We start from the raw sequence: 25,048 nt of genomic DNA on the forward strand, positions 1-25,048 counted from the left end.
GCTATCACAAGGTGTAGCGTAATTCACGAGTGCACCTTGTCAAAAAAAGTAGCAATAAAATTACAGTCACCTTCTCGTCTCGACCGAGGCTACGATTGTAAATATGTTAACTATGTCCTTCTTTGAATGATGGTTTACACTTCTTCGTATATACATGAAGCAATCCTACCTTTTACATACTCGAACCGCCAGCGTATAAACGTAGAAAATTTGCTTTTATTTAGAAATGAAGTGCCTAGTCCGGAGATTCCTCTTCTTTGAGCTTCAGTATTTCTTGCTTGTATATGAAGAAGTAGCTGGGTGTCCGCATTTTCTGAAAAAAGAAAAATGAAGTCACTTTTGTTCTACAACAGCATAATTGCCAACGTCATTTCACTCTTTCTGTGGAAACTATTATAACGAACAGTCAGCTGTCTTGCATTCCTCGATAGGGCCACTGACGTGAGTGTTGACAAAATACTTATATACTTCCATACACTGGACGTGTACTTTGAGGAATACCAGCGTGCACGGCGGTCTGTATTTATGCGCAACCAGATGAACTAATCTCTTTAGCTTAAGTGATGTTAAACCCGAACGTTCGTTCAAAGCAAAGTTCATGAAACTAAAACATTGTTATTTTGGTCGTGCCATACGGTGTGGCGGTTCAATGGAACGGAAATTTACTGCTCGCTAAAGCTGAAAGTAAGAAAACATGGGGTACACAAGTGTACGAGATGCTTAGAGAAATGTTCGTTCAAGCCATTACGAAGCGTCTCTGTGAGCTTAAAGAAACCGCCTTAAGCAGATTTCCTAGGCCTTCGCATGTTCATACGGTGTCACCAATAGTCGGACGCGACTCGATGACACGCAACTACTGCAACCAGTGTAATGACGCTGTCATTGTCCGGCCTTTCTCGCTTACGTCAATGACGCTTTTAAGCTCCGCTACTCCATAGTTTTATACAGTCACAATTTGAAGCAACTTACGACGTCCCTGGCAGTGCGCGAGGCCCCTCCCTGTACCAGGATCTGGCCAAGGGTGGTCACGTGGGGCATCGCCATGGCGTAGTGCAGTGGCGTCCTTCCCATCTGAAGGAGGGAGCTCTTCTCATTACAGAGACCATTTTCTCTAACGCACGTAGGCTCTAGCAACCGTAGATTTTCTGTTTTGTGTGTCGTGCAGCATACTTGGAGCTTTATACCCAAGTCACATTACGAACCGCTAATATTCGTTACAGTGTCGACAGTAAACGTAGTAGGTAGCGAAACATGTTAGTTGTACGCGAACGTACGTAAGCGATTTGTTCGCTTTTTAAATTTTTGGCATGCTTTTGAACTGTTTTTAAGTTCGATAAAATTACAGCACTTCTTTCTACCACAACAAATTCGGCACGCTGGACATATATCTTTGACATATGTATGCTTTTTTCATTCCTGAGTGTCTGTGCCTGTGTCTGTGTCTCTGTAGAACGCAAAATCAATTATACCGTGTCACGCGATACAAATTCGTATCATAAGATGTCATAAATTCGTATCATAAGTTTCGTATTCTAAGAAAGGAAAAAATGAAAATAAATGTGGCAGTATAGACGACTTGCCACCACTGGGAGCCGAAACCACAACCGTTGACACAGTGGGAGCCTGATCCACCGATATTGAGGGTTGCGAGTCTAACAGGGCTACGTTCAACACATGTATGAAAATGCTTCCAAAATTGTAAGGATGAATCAAGTGGCGGAGCATTGCACGCGCCATGCAGAGGTTGTGGGTCCGGCTCCCAACGGCAGAAAGTTGCATTTTCTTCTTTCATCGACTTTCTCCTTTATTAGGAACAGTAAGGTTGTCGCAAATATAACCCTTATTTTACACTTAATTTTGACGTTTAGGTGCGCGCACAATCACCCCTGCCCCAAACACATGCACACACATGCACTCCCGCACGCACACACGCACGCATGCGCACTAGAGCCCACACAGACAGAATGCCCCTTCAGGATACGTACGTTGTCGGCGACGTGAAGTGCATCTGGACATGATTTGACCAGGTGTCGCACCACGTCCGGGTTCTCAACGAGCACGGCAACGTGCAGTGCGCAGCGTCCTCTGGTGCCCTTGGCAGTCACCAAGCTGACGTCACGCTTCACCAGTTGTTGCACACCCTCCAGGTATCCGTTGCGCACAAACGCATGGAGCTCCTCGCGAGTTTTCTGCGAATGCATCACAGGGAGAGAGAGCAGTTTGAGCTGCTACAGTGCATTTCCGATTCTAGCTCTCTATCCTTGGATACTAAAGAAAAATCAGAATTTCCTTCTTGCTCGTGAGTAAATTTGTGGACTTTTCTGCGTGTGATTCGCTGATGACCGACAACAACATAACATTATAAAATTGAGTAAGTACACTACTTCCTTTGAACTCCGTAAAAAAAAAAAAGAAAACCTGCTGACAAATGGCAACGAAACACGTGCCCAGGTTCTTCCAACCAAAATTTTCTTTGACTTAGATTCATTTGAGAAAATCTACAAAATATAATAAAGAAGGTAGAGAGACATCAGTCACTTTGTCAGATATGCTTGTTATATAAGTTGTCTTCCAGTAACTTCGCAATAGGCTACGATAGGGAAGCAGCACTTTATAGATATTTTACTAGCCTTGTTTTATTCATTCATTTGTGACGGCTCACCAGGAACGTGAAATTTTAGCTATCTGCGCAAGCATTCCTTCCTTACCATCTCACCCCTCGTAAATCTCCACTCCCTCCCTCGATGTAACAAAACAATGGTTCATCCTCATCACTTTCTATACTTCGTTCATAATAGCATTACTAGCGATGCTGTTAGTCATTGGAGGTGCTCCTTGTCTGTTATTTAGACGGGTTATTTAGAGACATTGTATATGAAAAGGTTACACTACGTTTAACAAAATGCACATAAAAAACCGGCAGATCCCACGCTCTGTGGGAATCTATGTTATGCGAAGCAGTGTGTGGAGAAGCTACCAAGTTAACGAAATGACCATGAGAGCAGCACCAAGACATAGGCGGCTGTTTCATGACCTACATAACATGCCGGTTATAACATTAATGTCATGACCTATCACTTATGTTCGTCATACACTCTTGCCATACTATGCCAATTTTGGTAACTACCAAGACGTAGGCGGCTGATTGACGACCTACATGACATGCATGTAGGTCGTCATGCATGTCATGTAGGTCATGTGATAAGTCATGACATTAGTGTCATGACCTATCATTTATGTTCGTCATACTATGCCAATTTTGGTACATACCAAGACGTAGGCGGCTGTTTCATCACCTACATGACACGCATGTCATGACATTAATGTCGTGACCGATCAGTTATGTTCGTCATGCACTCTTGTCATACTATGCCAATTTTGGTACATACCAAGTTAACGAAACGACCATGAGGGCACCAAGACCTAGGTGGCTTGATAGACAGCTAGATACTGTCAAAGTGGCAAATGTTCGCCTAGAAATTCTCCACATTTAAAACGTTGTTAAGCTAGTTGCGAAATTTGTTATCATCATTGTTTGGGCTCCAGGAGCACTGCCGTCAGCCTTTCAGGGCTCCGCAATATGCGAAGCAACCTGTGCTAAACGTGAGCTCTTCCGCAATACGAGCTTTTATGTTGTGGTGCATGCTTTACAGGTGACCATACTAGCACTTGAATAAGTCTTTGGGTGCGGAGTGCTAAACGTGAGCTCTCCCGCAATACGAACGTTTATGTTGTGGTGCACGCTTCACAGGCAGCCATAATAGCACTTGAATACGTCTTTGGGTGCGGAAACGTGCTTGAAGGGATCGCAATGGTGATTAGGCATTTATATGTGCCATGTATGGGAAAAAACCTTGAGTTGAAGGTAAACCGATGCAGCTGCAACAAATTGGTGTGGCTCTAGCTGTTACTAAGCCTACTCAGATCAGGCCAATGGGAGCGCGGCCTCGTCACCTGCTTATAATGTTTCCGCTCCGACTTCGGACGGCAAAGTTATCGCAAGAGGAGAGTTGGATACTCAACGAAGAATGCGTCCATGTCGTGCACGAGCGCCTGCATATCGGCCATCTGGAACTGAGCCAGCACGGCCGTCAGGTGTCGCCCATGGCGGTCGGCGGCATGCAGCAGTGGCTCGTATCCTCGATGCGCCAGCGCGCGCAGCAGCCCCGCTCGGCGCTCCAGGAAGGCGTCGAGGACGAACGCGTCGAGCGCGAACACGTTGTCCGTCTGCTGGGCCTCACGAGCCACGTCCCTCGCTGTCCGGTAACGGGAGTCCCTCTCAGCGAGTAGCGCCTGGCCCTGGCGCACCAGCGCGTAGAAGCAACCCTCGCTGTGCGCGTGCGAGGCGGCGAAGTGCAGCACCGTCTGACCCTCTTCGTCCTACATGCACGAACAAGGTTGAGAGCCGCCGCGCGGAATTCAAAGTCAATTCAAGTGCTTATCTGTCTGACTACCCCCTCTTGTTTGGAGTAGAAATGTTGGTGTAACACGTGTACCTTCTGTGGACACTGTTGAGCACAATCTGCATTTAGCTTCACCTTTTTCGTGCAGGCAAGAAAAAGTACCATTGTTGAATCGAGTGAGTTATTTCACTTGAAGGCTATTCTCAGGCAGTTGTTTCACATATGAACATTGTCGGGAGCAAACAGTTTTCAACTCTCGGTGGTCCCCGTTAGTTTTAGCCACAACAACGATCATGGAACAAAGACTGCGCACATGACGCCGCAAAAAATTCGAGTTAGTCAGGTACACTTAAAAATGCTTAGCAATGCGATGAGAGATGTAGCGAGGTAGCGACACAACGTATTGCCGCCAGAGGGGCGTGTCGTATATGAGGCGTCTACGCAGCCGGGCTCCTCTCTCACGCTTCACTCTGGACATGCTGGGTCCCTCAGCAGCGCCGCCACGAAGTCCACAAGATTCGCTTGTATGAATATACATTGAGAGAAATTCGTCTGAATATATATGACACAGGTTCGATTGCGCCCAAGCACCAGATAAACATTACGTGATTCTTTTTTGCCATTGATGAGCGACACATACCTAGTGGCACATACCCAGTGACGCAAGTTGGCGTCAAAGAAGGTCATTGGAGAGCGGCGCATACCCAGTGGCACATACTCAGTAACACAAGTTGGCATGAAACGGATTAACAGATGAGCGGGACATACCAAGTGCCACATACCCAGTGACCAAGATGTTCCAGCGGTTGGTTTTGAACTCGGTTCCCTTAGTAAAGCCAGCCTGATGCTCTAACCAATACGAAGGGACTACACTGTGATTCAGGTTGGCGGGAAAATGGTTGCATGCATGCAATCATACACATACATACATACATACATACATACATCCATCCATCCATCCATCCATCCATCCATACATACATACATACATACATACATACATACATACATACATACATACATACATACATACATACATACATACATACACACACACATACATACATACATACATACATACATACATACATACATACATACATACATACATACATACATACATACATACATACATACATACATACATACATACATACATACATACATGCATGCATGCATGCATGCATGCACTGAGTCATTCATTCATATCCCCCGGAAATTTCGTGAAGTACCCTAAGAATGCTGATCACATTAAAAGCATCTGTATTTTTTCCTCATAAGTAATTTTGTAACGAGTAGAGCGAAATTGTAACCGAGAGGGTGATAGCACTTCCAATATTGCACATTAGCTCCTTTTTACGTCACCGATTGGAGAAACGACGGGTTGTTACTAGCTGATGCTGACTGTTGCAGATTTAGAAAAAGATTATACAGTGCCAGATGTACGTGTTTTGTACGTGTTTTGTACATGTTTTCTTTTCGCATTCACGCATCATCTCATTCGGATGTCTGATAACGATCGCTTGATTCAATGCACCACCATCATATCCTGTCTTGCCTGATGCCTTGTGAAGCATGCTATAGGATTTTCGCGCGCTAGTCAACGAGCACGATGATATTTTCAGTACAACGGACGCTATCAAAAAGGAGTGCCCAAAATTTCGATGCTGCGGTCAATCTGAGGTTGCCGCTGAACTTGGGACGTTGTTGGCACTACTCACAGCCAATACATTGTTCCTCCAAAATGCATGCATCTCACGTTAGAATAACAACTATCAACGTTAATCCCAAACTTTTACAAATCTGCGCACTGCTCTTCAACGTTGATGCTTTCATGCACTCACTTGCCTACAGCAGTAATAGAGAGCTGTATATCGTGCAGCTTGATCGGTTAGTTGTCTTTATACAGCGTCGTTATAACGTCATCATTGCGAGGTGCTATACATATAACAAGGGCATGGTTCATACGGATTGACAGCCCACCTTCTACAAGCAGGGCCTTGTTGTAAGCGCTTAGTGTTCATCCTGCTTCTTGCTCCAGATGCCAAAAAATTCCTTCCTCCTTGAAGAAAACTTTTTCCAGCGCGAAGAAAATTAGACCAAAGACGAGGAACAGTAAGAAACACAGACGAGTGCTTCGTGTTCCTCATCTTTCGTCTCGTTTGCTTCGCGCTGGTCAAAGTTTGCTTCAAGATCATGAACCAACTAACTCACACTAGAGTCCTAATAAGTCCTTTATCCTACCTTGATTCGCGTTCTAGTGCTTGTTATTTTGTGGTGTGATTTGAGTTACCCTATGGTTAGCTGTGTCATAAGACATATGGATGCCAGGTGGTCATAAGTTTTTCTGTCGGAAACACGTCCAACAGCTTGAATAGAAGGAGCGGCAGCTGACAGCCTCTAATGATGATGATGATTATAATGATGACGGTGACGACGACGACGACGACGACGACGAATGTAGGCACCAAGCGCCACCTCGTGATAAGATGCGTGATGCACGCTGGGAACTTTAGCGGTCGCGCGTATGTTTTCGCTGAGTTAGGTACGTTCCAATTTTATTTGCGAAAGTTTGGGTCATAAAACAAACAATTATTAAATCGGTGGACATCACACTCAACAATTTTGACCATTTTGGCAGAGGATTTTTTTCAACCTTCTGACGAAGGCTGGTGTCGCGGGCTAGGCATTCAACCATGCAATGACAGATTTTGCGACATATGACGTAGTGGTGGTAACATGACGGAAGTCTGGAAGACCCAGTCTAAATATTTATAAGCTGCGTAGCCTATATGCACGCAAACTTACCCGGAACCGTCCGTAGACTGACTAAATTTCTACAGAATAGCATTGCAGCCCTAGTGGTCACGTGATTGATTGAGTTATGGCATAGAGAAAAAAATTGGACGCTTATCTGCATGCTTCGCTGCAAATTACTTGTAAGCGCGTAATCGTGGTGCGGATACGTCATTACGTCACGTCACGGTAGGAATATTTATTGCGCATACTTTATATTGAAGTGTGAAGTGGAACACTTTTGAAACTGCTTCATTTTGTAGGGGTCGTCCGGTGCCAGGTTTCTTATAATTTGAATGAGGTTCCGGTTCAATCTTGGCATTTTGCCGTTGTTCATATTTTTTTTTGCATGTCTGACGTCTCTGTGAATATAGTTGCAAAGCAGAACGAAGAACTCGAAGAACTTGTTAGCACGGAGAACTCTGGTTAGAACAACTTGCACTGCAGCACCATTTCAGCTTGAGTGAAGTGACTTCATTATTTAAACTTACAAAACCGACCTTGTAAATAAACTTATGAGCTATAAATTTGCGCTATGTTCAGATAACAAAAAAGTGTATCTTTACAAATACCATATTGACAAAGTGATCAACTGTACCCTTATAATATAGGGAGTTTCTGTATCCGACTTAGGAGCAAACTGACTTGAGAGGTTGGCAGCGGTGTGCGCAGCGTACGAGAAAAGCCACCGAAACGACTTGAGTGCACACAAACTAATGCATGTTTCTTATTGCTCCTCAAGTACAAAGCGATGCATCACGTTCGTTCGTTAGTTCCTGCAGGAATATGCGACACAAAGTGCCCCATGGGGCACTTTGTGTCGCATGTTAAGTGAAGTCGTTCGAACGCGCAGGCATTCATAATCTCTAGGAAAAACTGAGTGTCCAAACATTATAGTTTCTCTTCCACACGCTTATCGCTTAATGTCAGGTTAAAAACAAGGCGTCAGTTCAAAATTACCCAGGAATTTTCCTTCACGTTAAAGATTTCATTTTGATCGCAACTACAAGCTCCCAAATATTCGATCGATTATAGCATTCATTAGCTTTGTGGTGAAAGCCTAATGCGAAGCGCTTTTTAATTGTTGCTGTACGCTTGTGAATAAAGGGAAAAAAAGTGTAATAACAAACACTCATGCCGCGAAAGAAAAAGTTCCATAAAGAGCGTTGTGGGTCGCTTCGTAGAAACGCAACAGAACACGCAGGAACTGTGCTGGTCCTTCCTGCCTCATTTGAAAGTTGGTAAGTGAGGCAGGTTACCTGGTGGCGACGCGCTGACGCTCTCTCTCTTGATAGCGAGCGTACTAAGACTAGCAATGCGACCATGTACTGTCGAGTCAGTCAGTCAAGAACTTTATTGAGGTCCTCAGGAGTTTTAAGCCGTTGGAGATCCCACGCGGGGAATTCCTCGGGCCGAAATCGTAGGCGACGCCCAATACTGTCGAGTGAGAAATTTATATTTCTTAACAAGGAACGCTGGTAGACAAATCACCTGGTTTTTGCTTTTTCCCTTGCGCCACCTGGGTGAGGGTGGCGATTGCTGTCACTAAGAACTTGCCTTGCGTTTCAGATATGATTTCGCAGATGAAATGGTAACTAAGATTTCCCGTAAATGCTCCTACAATAATTTCTTTGTCCTAGGGTGCTATAACGTAAAGCTATTCCAAACTTTTCTATTACAATTCTGCAATCAACCCTTCGCGATTGGTGAAAAATTTTTTTGGACCAACCCCACTTTGCCTGTCTGTCATGCGAGGTCACGAAAACTGCAATAATTCCCAATCTGACATGACGCGTACACACTGATTATGCATGCTTCGACCGAACAAAATAAAAATAATTATGTCTGATTCCACGCCTTTTCGTCATTAGCCCTCTACCATTGGTCAAAAGGTTTCAGGCTGCACCCACTTCACCTGTCCGACACAAGTCGTCACAAAACATCAAAAAATAATTGCGTCATAGTGGCGTGTAGGCGTTACAGATGCATTAATATGCCGAACAAAGCCGGATTTTTTTTTTTTTTTGAATAGCCGGACAATGCCCCTTTCCGGAAGGAATAGAAGATGGCTGCCGCTGATCACTCAGGCACTGGCTACTCGCACCTGCCGGAGAGCGTGGGTTTATTTGCGTATAACAAAACTTTTTGCGTGGCCGTATAACATCATCTAGCCCTTCGGCACGTATACGACATCATTCTAGCAACTCTTCTTTGCTGAGTATTCGTTTTGGCAGCTTTCTTAACTGTCCGTTGGATGCCTCCACGATTTTAGACAAGCCACTGCAAACTATGTATGGGAAAGCGGACCAATCGCAAACGCCGGCACCTCCCTCTACATCCGCTTATCTATTTTCAGTGCGCTAGCTCGGCCCAATCGAAACCCTCTCCATTTGAGGGGGTTCCTCGCCTTTTTTCAGCCAATTAAGCAAGAAAAACCGCTCAACGCAGGCAAAGTTATTCGTTTTGAAAGCGAACAAAAGTGACCTATAAACGAGGAGAGCGTTTGATTGGGCTCTTCAGGCAACGCTGCGGGTCACCGCCCGATGCTTGCTTCGGCGGTTACGTAAATTGGACGTCAGGAGATTGGAATAAAAACATGCTGGGATAGTTTTACGTTAGAGGGCCCCTAGATGAAAGCCCTGAGACAATAGTGCGTTTCAAGCAGGGTACCTTATAGCGCGTGTTCTGAACTGACATACATCTGCCTACAACCAACCTTGCGCTTTCTTTAAGTCCGGGTGAATTCAGCGCATGAGCAACTAAGGGGACATTTGACACGGACGATTGAAATGGGTCATGCTACAGACCACGCGACCGGTGATTTACTAACTACGACCGTTGTTGACACTGGCAAGCTCGACATGCCAACCGCCACACCGAAAGGTGACGCTGTTGGGGCCGTTCACGTTTGTTCGCGCATCCATCGGCACGTAATAAGCGTCACAATATACCGAGGTGCTGCTCCGGCGCCGCTGATTGATCCAACAGCGTTGCAACTTCAGTAGCGGAGATGAAACATCGCTCAGTGAGCAAAGTAGTCGCTTTTAAGTAGCCGCTTTATTTTTTTGGTCGCGCGAGCTTTATTATGATCACCGGTGTGAATGCCGGTGATTGCTGTCAGTGCTGACGCAGGTGAGTTCTATCACATTTTCTGTGCACCACAGCCACTGGTGTGAAATCGTAGCGCTCCGCGTCATTTCTTCCCGTCTCACCTTGAGCCGGGTGTAGTCGTCCATGTAGTGCTCCGTCTCCTCGATGGCAGCCTCCTCGGAAAATGGGTTTGTGAAGCCCGCTCTCCTCAGGCTGTCGTCGCTAGAAACCAGAAAGTTTTGCGCTGGGACCCAGTCACTGAAACCTTCCGCGAAAGATTTCCGTAACTTAGCGCTACTTACAATACTACAGATGTGCGTATGTTTCTCTTTCAAAAGTACGCGTATGTTCCTCTGCCATTCACTTCTGGTGCGCGTCTTGGAAACAAAGCCTATACGTCGGGCCCGATTTGTGCAAATGTAACTCAATGTGTCACCTCATCACCCTTTATTTACTTTCTTGAAATCAACGCAACGGAGGATACTCTTATAGACACTCTTACTGTAGCAAGTGCTACGAACGGGTGGATGCCTGATTTTTCCTTTATTAATTACAGACACCCTGCGTAAGCTACTGCGCGCGTGAACTTTCTCTCCCTATCGCCTTTTCCTTCTTTCCTTCAGTTCCTCACCTCTTGCCCGCGCAGGGTAGCCAATCGGACGTCTGTATGGTCAATCTTCTTGCCTTTCTTTTTTCTCTGTTTCAGTGCACGCAAACACAGTGAGTGCACTATCAAGTCACTGTTGTCTGTTTTGATTTTCCCCCTTTTACTGATATACCATCGCTTATTTCTCAAACGCAGCGCTGTGTCTATCTTATCAAGCATTTGTTCCCGCACCAACCAGGACTTCACTTTCGGTCTGATCGCTTACAAGTGACGTGTTGATTTCCGCATGGCTTTTCTTGAAAAAGTGGTTAAAATGGGCAGCTAAATGACTGAAACATTCAGAACAAGCACCAAGCGTGTTAAATCGGTTTTTTTTTGTCGCAGCGTTGTTGAAGTTAAGAAAAGTGCAGCTGGCAGTTTAGCGTAGCTCTTGTATGGTGTTTGGTTTTGCCAGCAAAAAATAATAAAGTAATAATAAAATAAAAAAGACTATAAAAGTATTAGACACTGGCAACCTGGCTCCTGATAATTTCACTGCTCAGCGCCCTTATTCAGAGATATGCCTATAGAAAGAGTACACTTCCATGGTTCGCTTACACTGTTCAATTTTAATTATGGTTTCAAAAAACGCTTTCGCTTTTATTAACTTGGGTACATCTGCTGTTGCTCCTAACAGATGCATGCTATCCGAGAACAGTTTGCAATGCTCGACACGACACTTTCTTTTTTATTTATGCATAAGCACTAACTGTTCACCGAGAAAGCTCTCAATGTCGTCGCACTCTCGCTGCTGGTGTCTTCGCGAACCGCAGGAAGCTGCATCTCTTAAGTAGTGTCACAAATAAAATAGCGACAAGGACGACGCACCGGCTAAGAAAGACCTGGAAAGACTAACGACTCTTATTTGTCGACGTAGTGTGTGTGTGTGTGCCTTGACCACGCTGGTTCGTTCTCAATGTTCCCAGTATATCAGCCATCAGTTTCGTGTGCCGTTTTATTTAAAAGAGTGTGAACTAGAATCGCAGGTAACAGAACACTCGGTTTCGCACTCTTTGAAGTGAAAATGCTAAATTCACAGGCTTCACTGTGACGCATATAGTTTGTATTGCATGTCACAGTGAACTCGTATATGAAAGCCTGGTTCAGTCACTTTACTACAATTTGCGAAACGGTGCAGGACGTTACACTCAGTCACTCGTGTGGAAGCAGACAGATATTTTTCACTACTACGTCAATACAGACCGGTATTTTGAGGCAAGGACGCAGAAGAATGAAGTCATGATAGACCGTCCTATGTGTGGGATGTTTGTGTTCTGTTGTTCCTTGCTCACGCCTAACCAAATAAATAGAAATAAACATTCAGTGAACTGCTACAAATAAATAATGCGTAATTAATGCAAGATATGAATAGAGTAAAAAAATAAATAAATTTGAACTCAATAAGCTAACTAAAAGCTTACAAGAAAAGTAAACAGCTTAACTCGTAACGTAACAACAGAACAAATGCGCAGCATACGAAAGAACCAAAAGCTCCTAGCTAGCAAAGCAACGAAACAGACTCGTAGCTGTGGAGTTTCTCTTTTGAGTTGCTACAGCATAAAATAAATTGAAATAGCATAAACAGAATGCATGAAATAATTTGAGACAAGCATACTAGAAATAAACCTAAAGTGTGCTTCGATGAAGCAATTACGGGCCTGCCTGAGCATTCCTGATAAGGTAAAGGTTACTCGCAGTTCGCGAAAGAGAAACTGAGACAGAAAGAGACAACTCCACCAGTCTACAACGGTTTCTTTATTGACACAATATTGTAGAGAAAGAGGTTTACAGAAGAAGCCGGTCGATAAGCTAATCTACTCACAACCAAAGATACATCGTCGCAATGCATGCACCTCGTACGGAATCAAACTGCAGGCACTGAATAAAGAAAGTGCTACGCAACTCAAGAGTAACGACCACAGACGAAACTCAGGCAAATGATAAAAACGGTCCGAACCAACAAACTAAGTGTTTAGTCTCTAATGGCCCCAAGGCGCTTCGGAAGAATTAAATCGACCGCGATGGATACCGATTCGCCTTGAGCAGTCGCGTGCCGGAGGGCAGATGAATGCATATTTTCTGTATTTAGGCTAAATTCCCAAAACGTGTTGTTTGAAATTTCTTTCTTATTGTTCTTTCTTTTTTTTTGGCAACGATTGATTTGCAGTGAAATAAATACTCAGAATTACGTACCTAAATATGCGCAGAAACTTCTGATGGGTTATCCAAACGGCGCCCTTTTACCGCAACTCTCATGACACCTCATTACAAAAGGCGGCCGAAACACTCTAAATAACATCTATCGTTTCCCTAAACATTACTACAAAAAAAGGAACAAAAAAAACGTTGCACCTGAGTCAAGCTTAAGTGCGCGTTCACGAAAAGCCCCTGGGGTATCGTTAGAAACACGATGCGCTCTCACGCGTCACAGAAACTACAAGTCGAAGCTCGTGTGAAAAATACCGCGTACTTCAATTCATACGCGTCAGGCTGTACACACATCATCACCACCGTAAAAAAAGAAAACGTGCTTACAAACGGGCTATCTACACTTTTACCCTACACGAATGCCTAAAACATCAAGCTCATTAAATGCATTCATTTCGCTTCATTCTATCGTTTCGGCTCGTCGCCAAGCTGTTTCGTTCCCGCTTGCCACAAACCAGGTTGATCGCCAACTCCTGGGGGGGCCCAACGACGAGCCCTTAAAATCACTCGCACATCAATTGGCCGAGTACGATAGTGCAAAGCGTTCAGGAGCGGTACATTTCTGCGAGTGCCAGCTCGGCGTGTATACACACCGCTGAACAAATCACAAAGGCCGAAGTGTTTAACAGGGCTTCCTAGCGTAGCCGTTTGGTGCAATGCGCAATGGCTACCCACTCCAGCGATGCTCCACATCGAGGTGCTATGCGCGTTGCTTTCTTTTCGTGGAGCACGCGAACGTATACGTTCACCTGGAGCTGGTTAGATATCGCGATCTGCGTGCTTTAAATGCCCCAATATAGTTTAGCTTACGGTCCACTCCACTCAGACCGATGTATCCTTACAATTCATACACACAGAACCGCTTATAGCAGGAAGGCCGTGGTGCGCGGTCCAGCGCAAGGTGGAATTCTGCCCTCCATTGGCTACCGAACCCATTGAGTGGAGCGTGATGATGGTTTCATACCAATTGAGAGGAGGAACGTTTCACTTGGCTCCGTCATTGTTTCTAGGCCAAGCTGCAGTTACGCGTCACTCGCGTCTCCGAGGAGACGTGCTTAATCAAATATGTGAAACCGGCGCAGTTCTCTGCAGTGACACGTCAGCGGAGCGAACCGTAAGCGATGTTCAGCTAATTTGATTGGCCGATACAGCGCGAGTTCTTTATGTGTGAGGAAGCTGAGCGCACAACGAACAAGATAACTCGGGGAAACACAACTGAAATGCCCCCCCCCCCTTTCCACTGCGTAGAATTAAATTATAGCACGCCCTGCGTCTATGCACGGCAAATGTAAACTGCACTAGGAACATCCGTTATCAGCTGCAGTTTCATAACAGCAGCGTTGACCGCTCGTAAGAGCGCGGTAATATTACAAATCAACAGAGAGCAACTGAATAGCAAGCTCAGCGTCAATTCGGTATCCGAGAGCTTGAGCCGGTGAATCTGCTTTCTCCTTGCGTTTTTTACCTTGTCGCCGAAGACGAAATAGTGTTTGCTCTGGACGCTACCTCGTTGTCTCGGTTTTTCGAGTTCACCGCCTGCAAGAAATGAGAAAAACAGAGGAAAAGGACACTTAATTTTGCACATCTGCTCTTCCTTCGAAGTAACCTGAACTCGAAACACGAAGCTACACATTTGTTAGAAAAAGAAAGATTTTTTTAATCGCTCTTTTTATCGCGTTATCGCTGTTCCCTTCAAGTTCAATAATGTACCAACCAGCACAATTCAACAGACTACTGCAATTTTACAAGGAGATCCTTGTCGGAGCTCTCTTGATCGGCCTCCCCATATACACTCACACGGAACGCTTACTTCAACTTGGCATGCATAACACGCTAGAGGAAATAGCGGAAGCACAGGAGAGGGCCCAGTTCGTCAGGTTATCTACCACACAAGCTGGAAGACACATCTTACAGGAGCTGGGCGTTCCCCCCACAGTAATCAAAACAAAGTTCTGTAGCATCCCTCGAGAGCAGCGGGACCGCATCATTGTCGCCCCGATCCCACGAAACGTCCATCCAGAGCACAACGTGGGAAGACGTCGGGCGCGCGCGAAGGCTCTCCTGGAAAAGGCTTGTGAACGGGCTTCGGAGAACAGTTTCGTAGACGCAGCGCGCTACGCCGACGGACAGGCCTTCGCTGTAGTTAGCGTATATCATGAAAGGCAAATAACAAACGCAATCTCGATTCGGACGACGTCCTCTGAGATCGCAGAGCAGGCTGCAATAGCGATGGCCTTATTGGACGACAAGAGGACATCAATCTACAGTGACTCCATATCAGCTGTTAGGGCATTTGCCAAAGGTACCATATCCGAGCTGGCCCTAAGGATACTAGGAAGCAAGGAGATCAAGCCACACACATTGATCTGGTTTCCAGCCCACATGGGACAGATCGAGGGTGCCCTGCCCAACCTCAACGAGTCGGCACACGGAGCTGCGCGAGGGATCATCAACCGCGTAGCTACCGGGCAGCCTGACGCTGGGGGTACTGACAATCGGGACTCTCCTTCATCCTACACCGAAATTACTAAGCACTTTTATTTGGCTCGGAGGATCTACCCCCTCCCACATTGCAAACTCAATAGACCTCAAGCTTTGACACTCAGGCTTCTACAGACGGGGGTTTACCCAAACCCCCTACTTCTTCACAAGGTGTACCCCGAAATTCAAACAACAAATGCATGTGCACTTTGCAATGATTTAGCGAGTTTACCTCACATGCTCTGGCGATGTCCCGCGTTACACAGCGATAAAAACAACACTTCTTCACGTTGGGATGCGGTCCTACACAGCCCCAACCTCGAAGAACAGTTATGGGCTGTCCAACGGGCCCGCGACGCGGCGGAGAGACTCGGCCTCTCTGTCCCGACGTGGGAGCGGCCCGCTGCGCGCTAGTGCGCGCCCTAAAGGACTCTAATAAAGTTTTTCCTCCATCCATCCATCCTTGTCGGATGCATAACATTTATATAAAACAACATGTCGCGCGAGACTGCTGGCAGCACTATTGTGCAACGATCTCAAAGGCACTCGCGGCCTGATTGTAAGGGCTTAGCTGCTTGACGTCCAAGAAATGGGGCGTTTGGGCTTTGGCCGCTTTGGTCGGGTATCGAGCCTGCGTTCTCGTGCTCGGAAGCAAAATTTCATAGCCACACTGAATCGCCCCTGTGGATTCATCCGAGACATGGCTGAGATACGACGAGGCAGAGCTCATAAGATAAGCGTAAACGTGCCCGCGCGTGCACCTTAGACGAGAAGAGACCGCATGGAATAATCCAGAGACGCGGTGTGGTCTTGGCTCGCATCTCACGCAGCGCATCTCGGCGAAGTGTATATGGGTAAGTACGGCGGATCAACCAGTATGGGAAAGATGAATGGAGGAAAGAAACAAAAATAGGAGAGGCCCTGAAGTCACGTTATTTTTTTGAAGCCGGAAGTGCCCCTATTTTGACGCACATATCCGTTTTGCGGCTCAAATAAGCTCGCAGGAGCAGATGAGCGCGAGCGAGCATCGAACTTCAACAAGCTGCCAACAGTGTGCGCAACTGTCGCGCCGTCAGAACGGAACTTCTGTAACAGTTTAAGGAAGCAGGCGCGCTCTTGTGTGTGTATTTATTTTTTTTTGTCGTGGAACGTTGAAGAAGATGACGAAGACCCGGCCGCTCCGTGAGTGCCTGAGAGCCTTTGTTGCAGGCTCACACTCACACCCACAGTTCACACACTCAAAACACTACTTTCAAGTTCCCACAACACTTCTCTAGAAATGAACGTGTTTCGATAAGGTCCTATGCCGAAAACTTTTATGCCACTTTTCGGAGGGCCAGAGCAGCGAGAGCTTCTGGAGTGCGGTTGCTACGGAAACGAGGATGTTTGCACCACCAGTCCAACTGATCCTTTCCGAAAACCAGCACGTGAGTTCTGTCGCACTCTCTCCAAAACAACTGTGCTGGCTAGGGCCTCTCCTAAGTTTCCCTCCCTCCATGGAAAGATAGGCAGTATACATGTAGAACCTGCCGTGGTTGCTCAGTGGCTATGGTGTTAGGCTGCTGAGCACGAGGTCGCGGCATTGAATCCCGGCCACGGCGGCCGCATTTCGATGGGGGCGAAATCCGAAAACACCCGTGTACTTAGATTTAGGTGCACGTTAAAGAGCCCCAGGTGGTCAAAATTTTTGGAGTCCCCCACTACGGCGTGCCTCATAATCAGAAAGTAGTTTTGGCACGTAAAGCCCCATAATTTAATTTTTTATACATGCAAATGCCTAAAGTTCGTCCTTATATCTTGAAACGATCTGATGACTTTGCAAACGGACCCTTTTAAACAAGATATTGCGTTTTAAGTTGAACAATTCGAAATCATTTAGCGACAAGTTAAACCTCCGCGAGAACCTCCTAGTTATATACTCCATTCTGTTTTGACTACAAACTAAATGTTACTGTGTCCTCTTGCAGAACAATCTTATTTCATGGCTTTCTTATTTGGAAAACAAGTTTGTTCTAGAAGTGCCTGCTTGCTTCCGTCACCACCGTCCCGGACACCGCAAACTTAGGCAACGTTACACAGCATATTGCCACGGTGATCTGCGAGCATAACGGCAATGACGACAATGACCAGGTTCATCAATGACAAGAACAAAACGATGCAGTGCTTTTAGGCTGGACTACTCACCATACTGTGCCGTTTGATAATTTGTAAATAGTAATACATTTTCATTTATCTGTATATTGACGCGTGTACTTCTTTATCGGGAGACCACATTTCACCGCCTAACAAATGTTATCGCACAGCGCAGGACGCGCCTGCATGTATAGGAAGTTTCTGAAACGTTATCGATGGTTTCATCCGCTGTCTGTCACGGAAGCTTGTGTAATCTGATTGCATGTATGCGCGACGCAAATAGCATATAACTTTGTGAAAGACACGCGGGTCCCAACGATTGCTCTGGAACGTTCAACGACTGGTGTACAAAAGCCGACGCGCTTAACCCGCTGATCAGGTTTTCGACGATCGCCCACTGTGTTCGCCGCTGTCGCCGTTCTTTGAGTAAAGCGTGTTTTTTGAGGGCACAAGTTCGCTCAATAAAATGCTAGTTTCGTCATTCCCAGTATTGCTGCTTTCCTCACCGTCACTACTACGTGACAATATCTGTAGCTGCAACATTTTTTTCGTATAGATTCGGGGTTATAATCTTGATGATGTTGTAACTAAGTCAGCTCGCGTATACACGTTGTTAAATCCCACTCCTTTCTGTAATCCTTTCGAGCCCCAAAGTAAACGAATGAGATGAAACGATTTTAAATGTATTCATTGTTCAGGTCAATTATGACGGCGGCGGTACGCGGCGTTGTGCTCACTGGCATAGTGGCGTTCGGAGCTCTGGTGGTCGGCCGGTCCTGGACCATTTGATTCTGCTTTAGCCAAGAGGCGACGAAGGCCACGGGGTCTGGAGGCCTCTGCTTGGCGACGGCCGCGAGAGCCCCAACCAGCGCGTCGCCGACGCTGGAACTCAGGTACTGGGCCTCCTCCGGCGTTCTTCCCGTCAGCAACAAGGATTGTGCCAACTGCACCATGTCGGCGCCGCCATTCTGCCCATTCTGTCAACAAAAAGAAGAAAACAAAAGTGAAAAGGCTGTAAGGTGATTCAATCTGTAGTTGAGTTCAATAAAAGATAATGTCTTCATGTGCGGGTTGGGGCTGAGAATGGGGCGGAGCCACTTCACACGGCACTCTATAGCGTCCATGTCTGGACGTGATAAAGAGGTCAGGGTGAGGCGAGGTTCGGGTTCAGAAAAGCGTAGAGGATGAGACTGAGGCATGGGGGACACCGTTTGGAATAATAGAATGTGAGACTAAAAGAGGAGGACGCGATTTAGACAGCTTTTAGTCACCTAGATCGTACTCGTGATGGGTTTGAGTTCTGAAATTTTGAAGCGCTCTGGCTCAGGTGCCCTCTCGAGCTTAGGTGGACGTCGAAGCCCACTCTTGAATGACCTCAGCCATCAGAGGTTGTTGATGTTAGCTGTATATAAACTTAGCGACTGGGAGATGTAGCAGCAACGAAAGTGAAAACAGTGACATGACATGACATGACATGACATGACAAGAACTTTATTTGAGTCCTGAGGGACTGAGACCTCGGGGAGCCAAAACCGAAGGCTCCCGAAGATCAAGTCGGTGGCTCGACAGTTGTTTTTTTTTTGCGTCACTCCGATGTTTCTTGTTTTGTACACTGATAATAATGGTTCAGCACACTCCTTTATCCCAACTAAACACTCTAGAATTCTCCTACTCTTGCTTTTGATTAGAGAGGGACAAAAACTTGAGGTTTGAGGCTTTTCAGGCATTGATAGCGTTCGTTGACCTAGTGAATGTTGTATAAAATAGGAGGAAAAAAAGACATTGCGTTTTAATTGCAAAAGCTCGACTACAGCACAACCAAAAGTGATTTCTTTATGCTTCGGCTGGCACATGGCAACGACCGTCGAAGGACTTTATTTACGGTAAAGATGCAGCTAAAGTGTTTTAGCTTAACGTCGATAACGTCGTGGTGTTGCACTGATTCTCTCGAATAAGCACAACAAGGTAGTTGATTAGTATAACAGGCAGTTCATTAGTATCTAACCCCGAATTACAACAAACTCTCCGTTTTGAAACCCCAGCAACTAAGGCGAAACTTGCTTCAAAAGAAAAAGAAAGAAAGAAAGAAACAGTGATAGCACCTAATTAGGAATATGTCAGCGACTCAGCATAGAATATATTCACGCTTCATCTCGTTGACCATATTGACACATTGTAAAAGAAAACTTAAGCTTCCTTCCGTTAACAAACATAATTATTACTGGACATGTATTCTATTCGGCTTTATAGTGCATGCTGTTGATAATGACGTATAATCTTTATAGGTTTAGTCAATACCCTTATGAGCAAAGCAATGTGGCATGCTACGACAATTAGAATGGCACAGCAAGCAATCACATTTCTCAACTAAGCACACGGGATGAGTAAATGGCTTACTTGTAACTGCAGCAAACCGAAGGTAAGAGATGGATTGTAGCCTTTTAAACGTCAGAGTGGGGGTGGGAGCAAGGTGAGCAAATTTTAGTATAAGCGAGGGGGAGAGAGAGAGTCGACAAATTTTTCAACGTGAGGGTGAGTTGAGTACGTGACTTGCGCCGCGAAGGTGATAGAAGAAAACAAAAAATTAGGACATTTGTCCGCCTGTGATCGCATCATCGCTCGCGTGACGGAAGTAGCAGGAGCGGCGGACTGTTAAAACTTGATGAGCGCGCTATCTTCGGGATCGGCTCATCCTCTTAGACTGCACTATTTTCGGGATCGGCCCACGAAAGGAGGCTAGAGAAACCCAGATACGGAAAAGTATAGGTACCTCAATAAGGAATACATTGTCTTTAACATGCGGTTATCTACTTCTGTAAACGGAACTTTACCACAATGAATCGCTCAAAGAACCATTGATCGTTTCGCAAAGGGATACGTTCGACTAATCCGTGGTGTGTTTAGTGATGGCCACGCAAGTCAAATATCGTTGTTGCCAACCGAATACACCGTTTTTCACTACAGAGTTTCTTGCAATTAAATTTGTGTTCCTTCTCTCTCTTTCTTTAGAACCGACGTTTCAATGCCTAGCAGTCATTTTATTGTTTAACGTCAGTACATTGACGTTTGTTCTTTATCCCTGATCGTGACTGGTTTGGCCAGCATAATGCCAGATAGAGACGCAAAAAGCAAACAGTTAAAATCGCTGAATAACAAGCGAACTCTTGTTTCCTTTTTTTGTCGTCCTTCCGTAACACTATGCCGGCCGAACCATGCGATGTGCATCATCAAGCCCAGTAGAATACCGAGTTAATATCATATTACTGTGGCGTCATGAACAACTCAAAGAGGACACAGAGGTTAGGAAAACGCTTCGTGCATAAGTGGGATGAAATCAATGAAGGAAAAGCGCGAATCTAACTTGCCCGGTCTTTGAGGTGAACAGAGAGGGTGTCAAATTGCAGTCCGAATACGCGGAAGAGCGGTTCGCTGACGTGCATTGGCTCAAATAAGTGTGACACTTTATTTTACTTAGGTATGCTGCCGTCTCACTGCGAGACATTGCAGGGGTGTGTACAAAATATGCTTACATAGGTAACAAATGAAACGTGACACAGCACAGATTTGCACGCATACAAAACACGAAATCGCATGAGTGTACACTGCTCCTTGCAACGTGCCTTAGGGAGAGAGTGAGAAACAAATGAAAGGGACGGAGGTTAACCAGAAAGAAAAGAAGAGACCGGTTAGTTACGTTAGAGCTTCCAAAGAAATATTATAGGTATATAAAGAAAACATAGTTCAGAGTAAGGTTCATCTGCGACGCAGGGTCACTACGTTTTCTATCCGTTCATTCAATCTTTTGGTGTTCCCTTCGGAATCAAAGTGGCATGAAAAGCGGCGCACCCTCCGGACCTTGTGCGTGCCGCCCCTCAAGACACCTACCATTCACTCTGAACGCTGATCTGCCAGTGAAAATCTCAACGAAAACCTTTTTATGCAAGTCCTGCGAATGTACGCAGCGAGGAGAAAGTTTCGCATAGGAAGTGCCATCCACCTGGCTTTAGAACAATGATTTGAAGGGACCCATTTCGGTGTCTGATTGAAAAGCAAATGTTGCAATCGACAAGAGAACAGGTCCTGACCAAAAGTTAACTACTCCCCTCCTCCTTCCTGCTGTATTTACGCAGTGTTTATTAATATTTTTTTCAACTTTCGAACACTATGAGGTGTATAATACTTCTTCCATCGCACTGCCATTTCATAATGTTTAACTGAGGTGAAAAAGCGGAAACTTTCTAACTTCCTCCAGCGAGGCAGCGGACACGGCGGGACCGATCCCCGGACCAGAATCAATTTCTTGTTTTTTTTTCTTTCCAAGATTTAAGCTTGCTTTTCGAGGACTCAGAACTAGACCGTCAAAAGTCGTGTGGCAGGGTGACAGTTCTTCGTTTCGTAAAACTTTAAGGGACGACGAGGCGTGACGAACCTTGCCGGCCGGCAGCGTGGCCGACGCTGGCTGGCCCATTGCAGCCGTCGCGCGACTCGCAGCATGCTCGCCCAGTGGCAGTTGGACCGCCGTCTGCAAGGGTTCGTCGACAGGCTGTCGCACACCTTTCTCGGTTGGCACCGGTGGGGCAGCCACCTGTTCTGGCGCTGGCGGCGCCTCCGGCGCGGCGTTCGTCACGACTTCCGCCGGTGGTGCTGAGTTTGCCGTTTTCGACGCCTCTGACGCTGTAACCTCGGGCGCTGCTTCTTGCTGTTGCGGTTTTCCGTCGGGCAGGACGACCGGCTGAGCCACTCCTCCGTTAGCCGCGGGAGCTACTGGCGCCGAAGGCGCTTCCGGAACGGCAGCCAACGCTTCTGCGAGTAAGAATTTCGTCGGCTAAAAAACAAATTGTTGTTGGAGAAATATGGGAGAGGCCTTTGCCCTGCAGTGGGCGTAACCAGGCTGATGATGATGAAAAAAGAAATTACACCTAAGCTCTGCTACACACTCAAATGCACCGAAGCAAGCGACACCAAAAGCCACATAAAACTGTGTCCTAACATTTGTCGCCAAGTGCGCGACCAAAAGCAGGGAAAAAAAAAGAAACTCGTACTTGTTCAGGGTTGGGGAAAGGGGGCCTCTCCTGCCACGGACACCATCACGAATGAACACACGTGCTGCCGTGAGTGTGTCAGTGTAAACGCGATCACACGAACGATCACGTGCGCATGACTTCGGAACTGCAAAGTCCTTGCCTTTCGGCGTACAATACTCAAAAGCAAGCATGTCCAACCTGATACTAGTGACCGGACGTTCAACAGGCACATGATTTAATTCTTACATGGGTACGCCAGCAACCACTGTTTCAAACCTATATGTGACACAGTGGTGTGACAAAGCATTCCTCGTGTGGTGGCATCCCTTCGGAGACTTTAGGTTCGGAGCGACCCTATGGCAGCATCCGTCATCTGGGCATGAGGACCTACAACAGTCGAGAAAAAAAGAGGTGTCCCAAGTGCACGGGTCTCGTGGCGACTACAGGTGCCCGACACCCGATTTGGATGTGCCCTGAAACACGGGCTATTAGGCTGGAAATGCCAAGACCGAATTGAAGTCGCACGTATACTGCACAGCTACAACGAGTGGACGCGGAGAAAAAAGGAGTGACGGATCACCCTCCCAGCTGCGTTAGCCGTAGTACTTCTTAAAGTATTACATTGTATCCGTAACCACGTTGTATCTATAGTAACTGCATCTCCGTCTGCCACCTTTCACAATTTGTGGTTCAGGCGCAGAACCTTATGCACGCCAGACCGACGTTTACGAACCGGAAGCTACGTGACACCTTCTGTAATGCCGATTTATGTCAAGCATGCCGCTTATACATGCCGGCTGCCATGTAAACAGTCGTCCTCTATCTACCGAATGACCCAGCAGCTTCGCCCGGGACCTTACGGCGCTGATTTTCGGCCTATGCATAAACGGCTTCCTGAATACAAACTTCATTATAGGCGATATGCGACAAACACGTGTGGTACAAACACTGGAGGAAAGCTATATACGAATTCTGTGCTCCTTGAAATGTGCAACAACGTTTTAAACCAATGTGCTTAGCTAGATATATTTTTTAAACTAAGGAAAACACCTGGCGTAACATCCGGTAGAGTAACTATATACATGGACTCACCGGGCGCATCCGCGGCTGCGGCGGGCGTGGACGGCCTCTGCCACACGTCCGCCTTGGCCGACTTGTCGTCGTCCGTTGGCGTGTGGTAGTTGGCGAGCAGGTCTCTAATGCTCAGCTCCTTCGGATTCTTCAGGTAGTATTCCGGCGTGTGCCCCATCTGCGAAGGTCGCGCGAGTCAGCGGTGAGGTGTTCCTCACTTATTTACAGCCCACCTGATCGTAGCAGAATGGCGCAATGAAAACACATGCGCATTTCTGGGATACCACGTCATACACGGGAGGCACGGGACCGGAGGGAGGGAGAGAGAGAGAGAAAGAGGGAGAGAGAGGTAGCGCATTCCCCTCCCCTCAACATAAACCTTTCTTTCTCATTACTCTGACTTTACAGCTAGGAAAAATTTGTCCTCGCGCTGGATCACACTGTAATATCCGAGCCGTTTGTTCAAATAGCCGACATTACATTTTATGCTCTTCTCGCACTCGGACGCCATTGCGCCGTTGCTCTCGTCGAAATCAGCCAGGACCCGACGCGACAGACAGGAGACGGAGAATAAAAATACAGGTTCTCCAACCTTCTTTAATTGCCCAAGGAAAGCTTTTTTTTTTGTTACAACGAACGTAGGCACAAATATTTTAGTTGACGTATCGGTGGAGTGCCTATGTAACGCTAGTTACGTACCTTGTCCTTGATGGCCTCGTCAGCGCCAGCCTTTTTGAGAATGTCGAAGTAATTTTGGGCCTCGAGCACGACGGCTGCGTAATGCAGCGGTGTTCGCCCTTCCTGCGAAAAGCGAAGCACGCCCGGCATTACTGTCGTTAATGACATTCGCGTAAGCATGTCGTCGTGCCTCGTCATATTTGTCAATCGATAGCCAACAAACAGTCAAGCTAAGAACGTTACGGCGAAAATTATTTTCCTAATTCTGCATTTCGATCAAAAACAGTTAATTTCGTCTAACTTTTCCTTGCCTTTATTGCCAGTGGGTTTGAAAACATTGTTACTAAAAATTGAGCCCTTAGTTTTCCGTGATTGCCCTGCTCATTGCAACATTAAAGCTTAGGAACACTGCACTTTCTTCAGCTACATTTCCCAGCACATAGCTGCACTTTACACTTTGTGCGTATTATCCCCAGCCCCCGCTCCTGACATAGGTACTGCGTGCTCTCAATTGCCGA

General features: G+C 46.3%; 1 protein-coding gene across 4 annotated transcripts in view; it reads right to left on the reverse strand.

The window, feature by feature from the left end:
- Window positions 1–214: 214 nt before the first annotated feature.
- The window catches only part of LOC135896859 (serine/threonine-protein phosphatase 6 regulatory ankyrin repeat subunit B-like), a 90,874-nt gene continuing 66,040 nt past the window's right edge, over window positions 215–25,048 (reverse strand). For all 4 annotated transcript variants that reach the window (XM_065425366.2, XM_070532260.1, XM_070532262.1 and 1 more), the window contains 10 exons: window positions 24,552–24,653; window positions 23,874–24,030; window positions 22,187–22,560; window positions 18,495–18,734; window positions 14,609–14,679; window positions 10,412–10,511; window positions 4,024–4,380; window positions 1,986–2,189; window positions 970–1,071; window positions 215–313 (listed from right to left, as the gene is read on the reverse strand). In XM_065425366.2, coding sequence (XP_065281438.1) covers window positions 236–313; window positions 970–1,071; window positions 1,986–2,189; window positions 4,024–4,380; window positions 10,412–10,511; window positions 14,609–14,679; window positions 18,495–18,734; window positions 22,187–22,560; window positions 23,874–24,030; window positions 24,552–24,653 — 1,785 coding nt within the window. In that variant the 3' untranslated portion in view covers window positions 215–235. The remainder of the gene's footprint in view (window positions 314–969; window positions 1,072–1,985; window positions 2,190–4,023; window positions 4,381–10,411; window positions 10,512–14,608; window positions 14,680–18,494; window positions 18,735–22,186; window positions 22,561–23,873; window positions 24,031–24,551; window positions 24,654–25,048) is intronic.

Source organism: Dermacentor albipictus, chromosome 1 (genome assembly GCF_038994185.2).
Source record: "Dermacentor albipictus isolate Rhodes 1998 colony chromosome 1, USDA_Dalb.pri_finalv2, whole genome shotgun sequence".
Lineage (NCBI taxonomy): Eukaryota > Metazoa > Arthropoda > Arachnida > Ixodida > Ixodidae > Dermacentor > Dermacentor albipictus.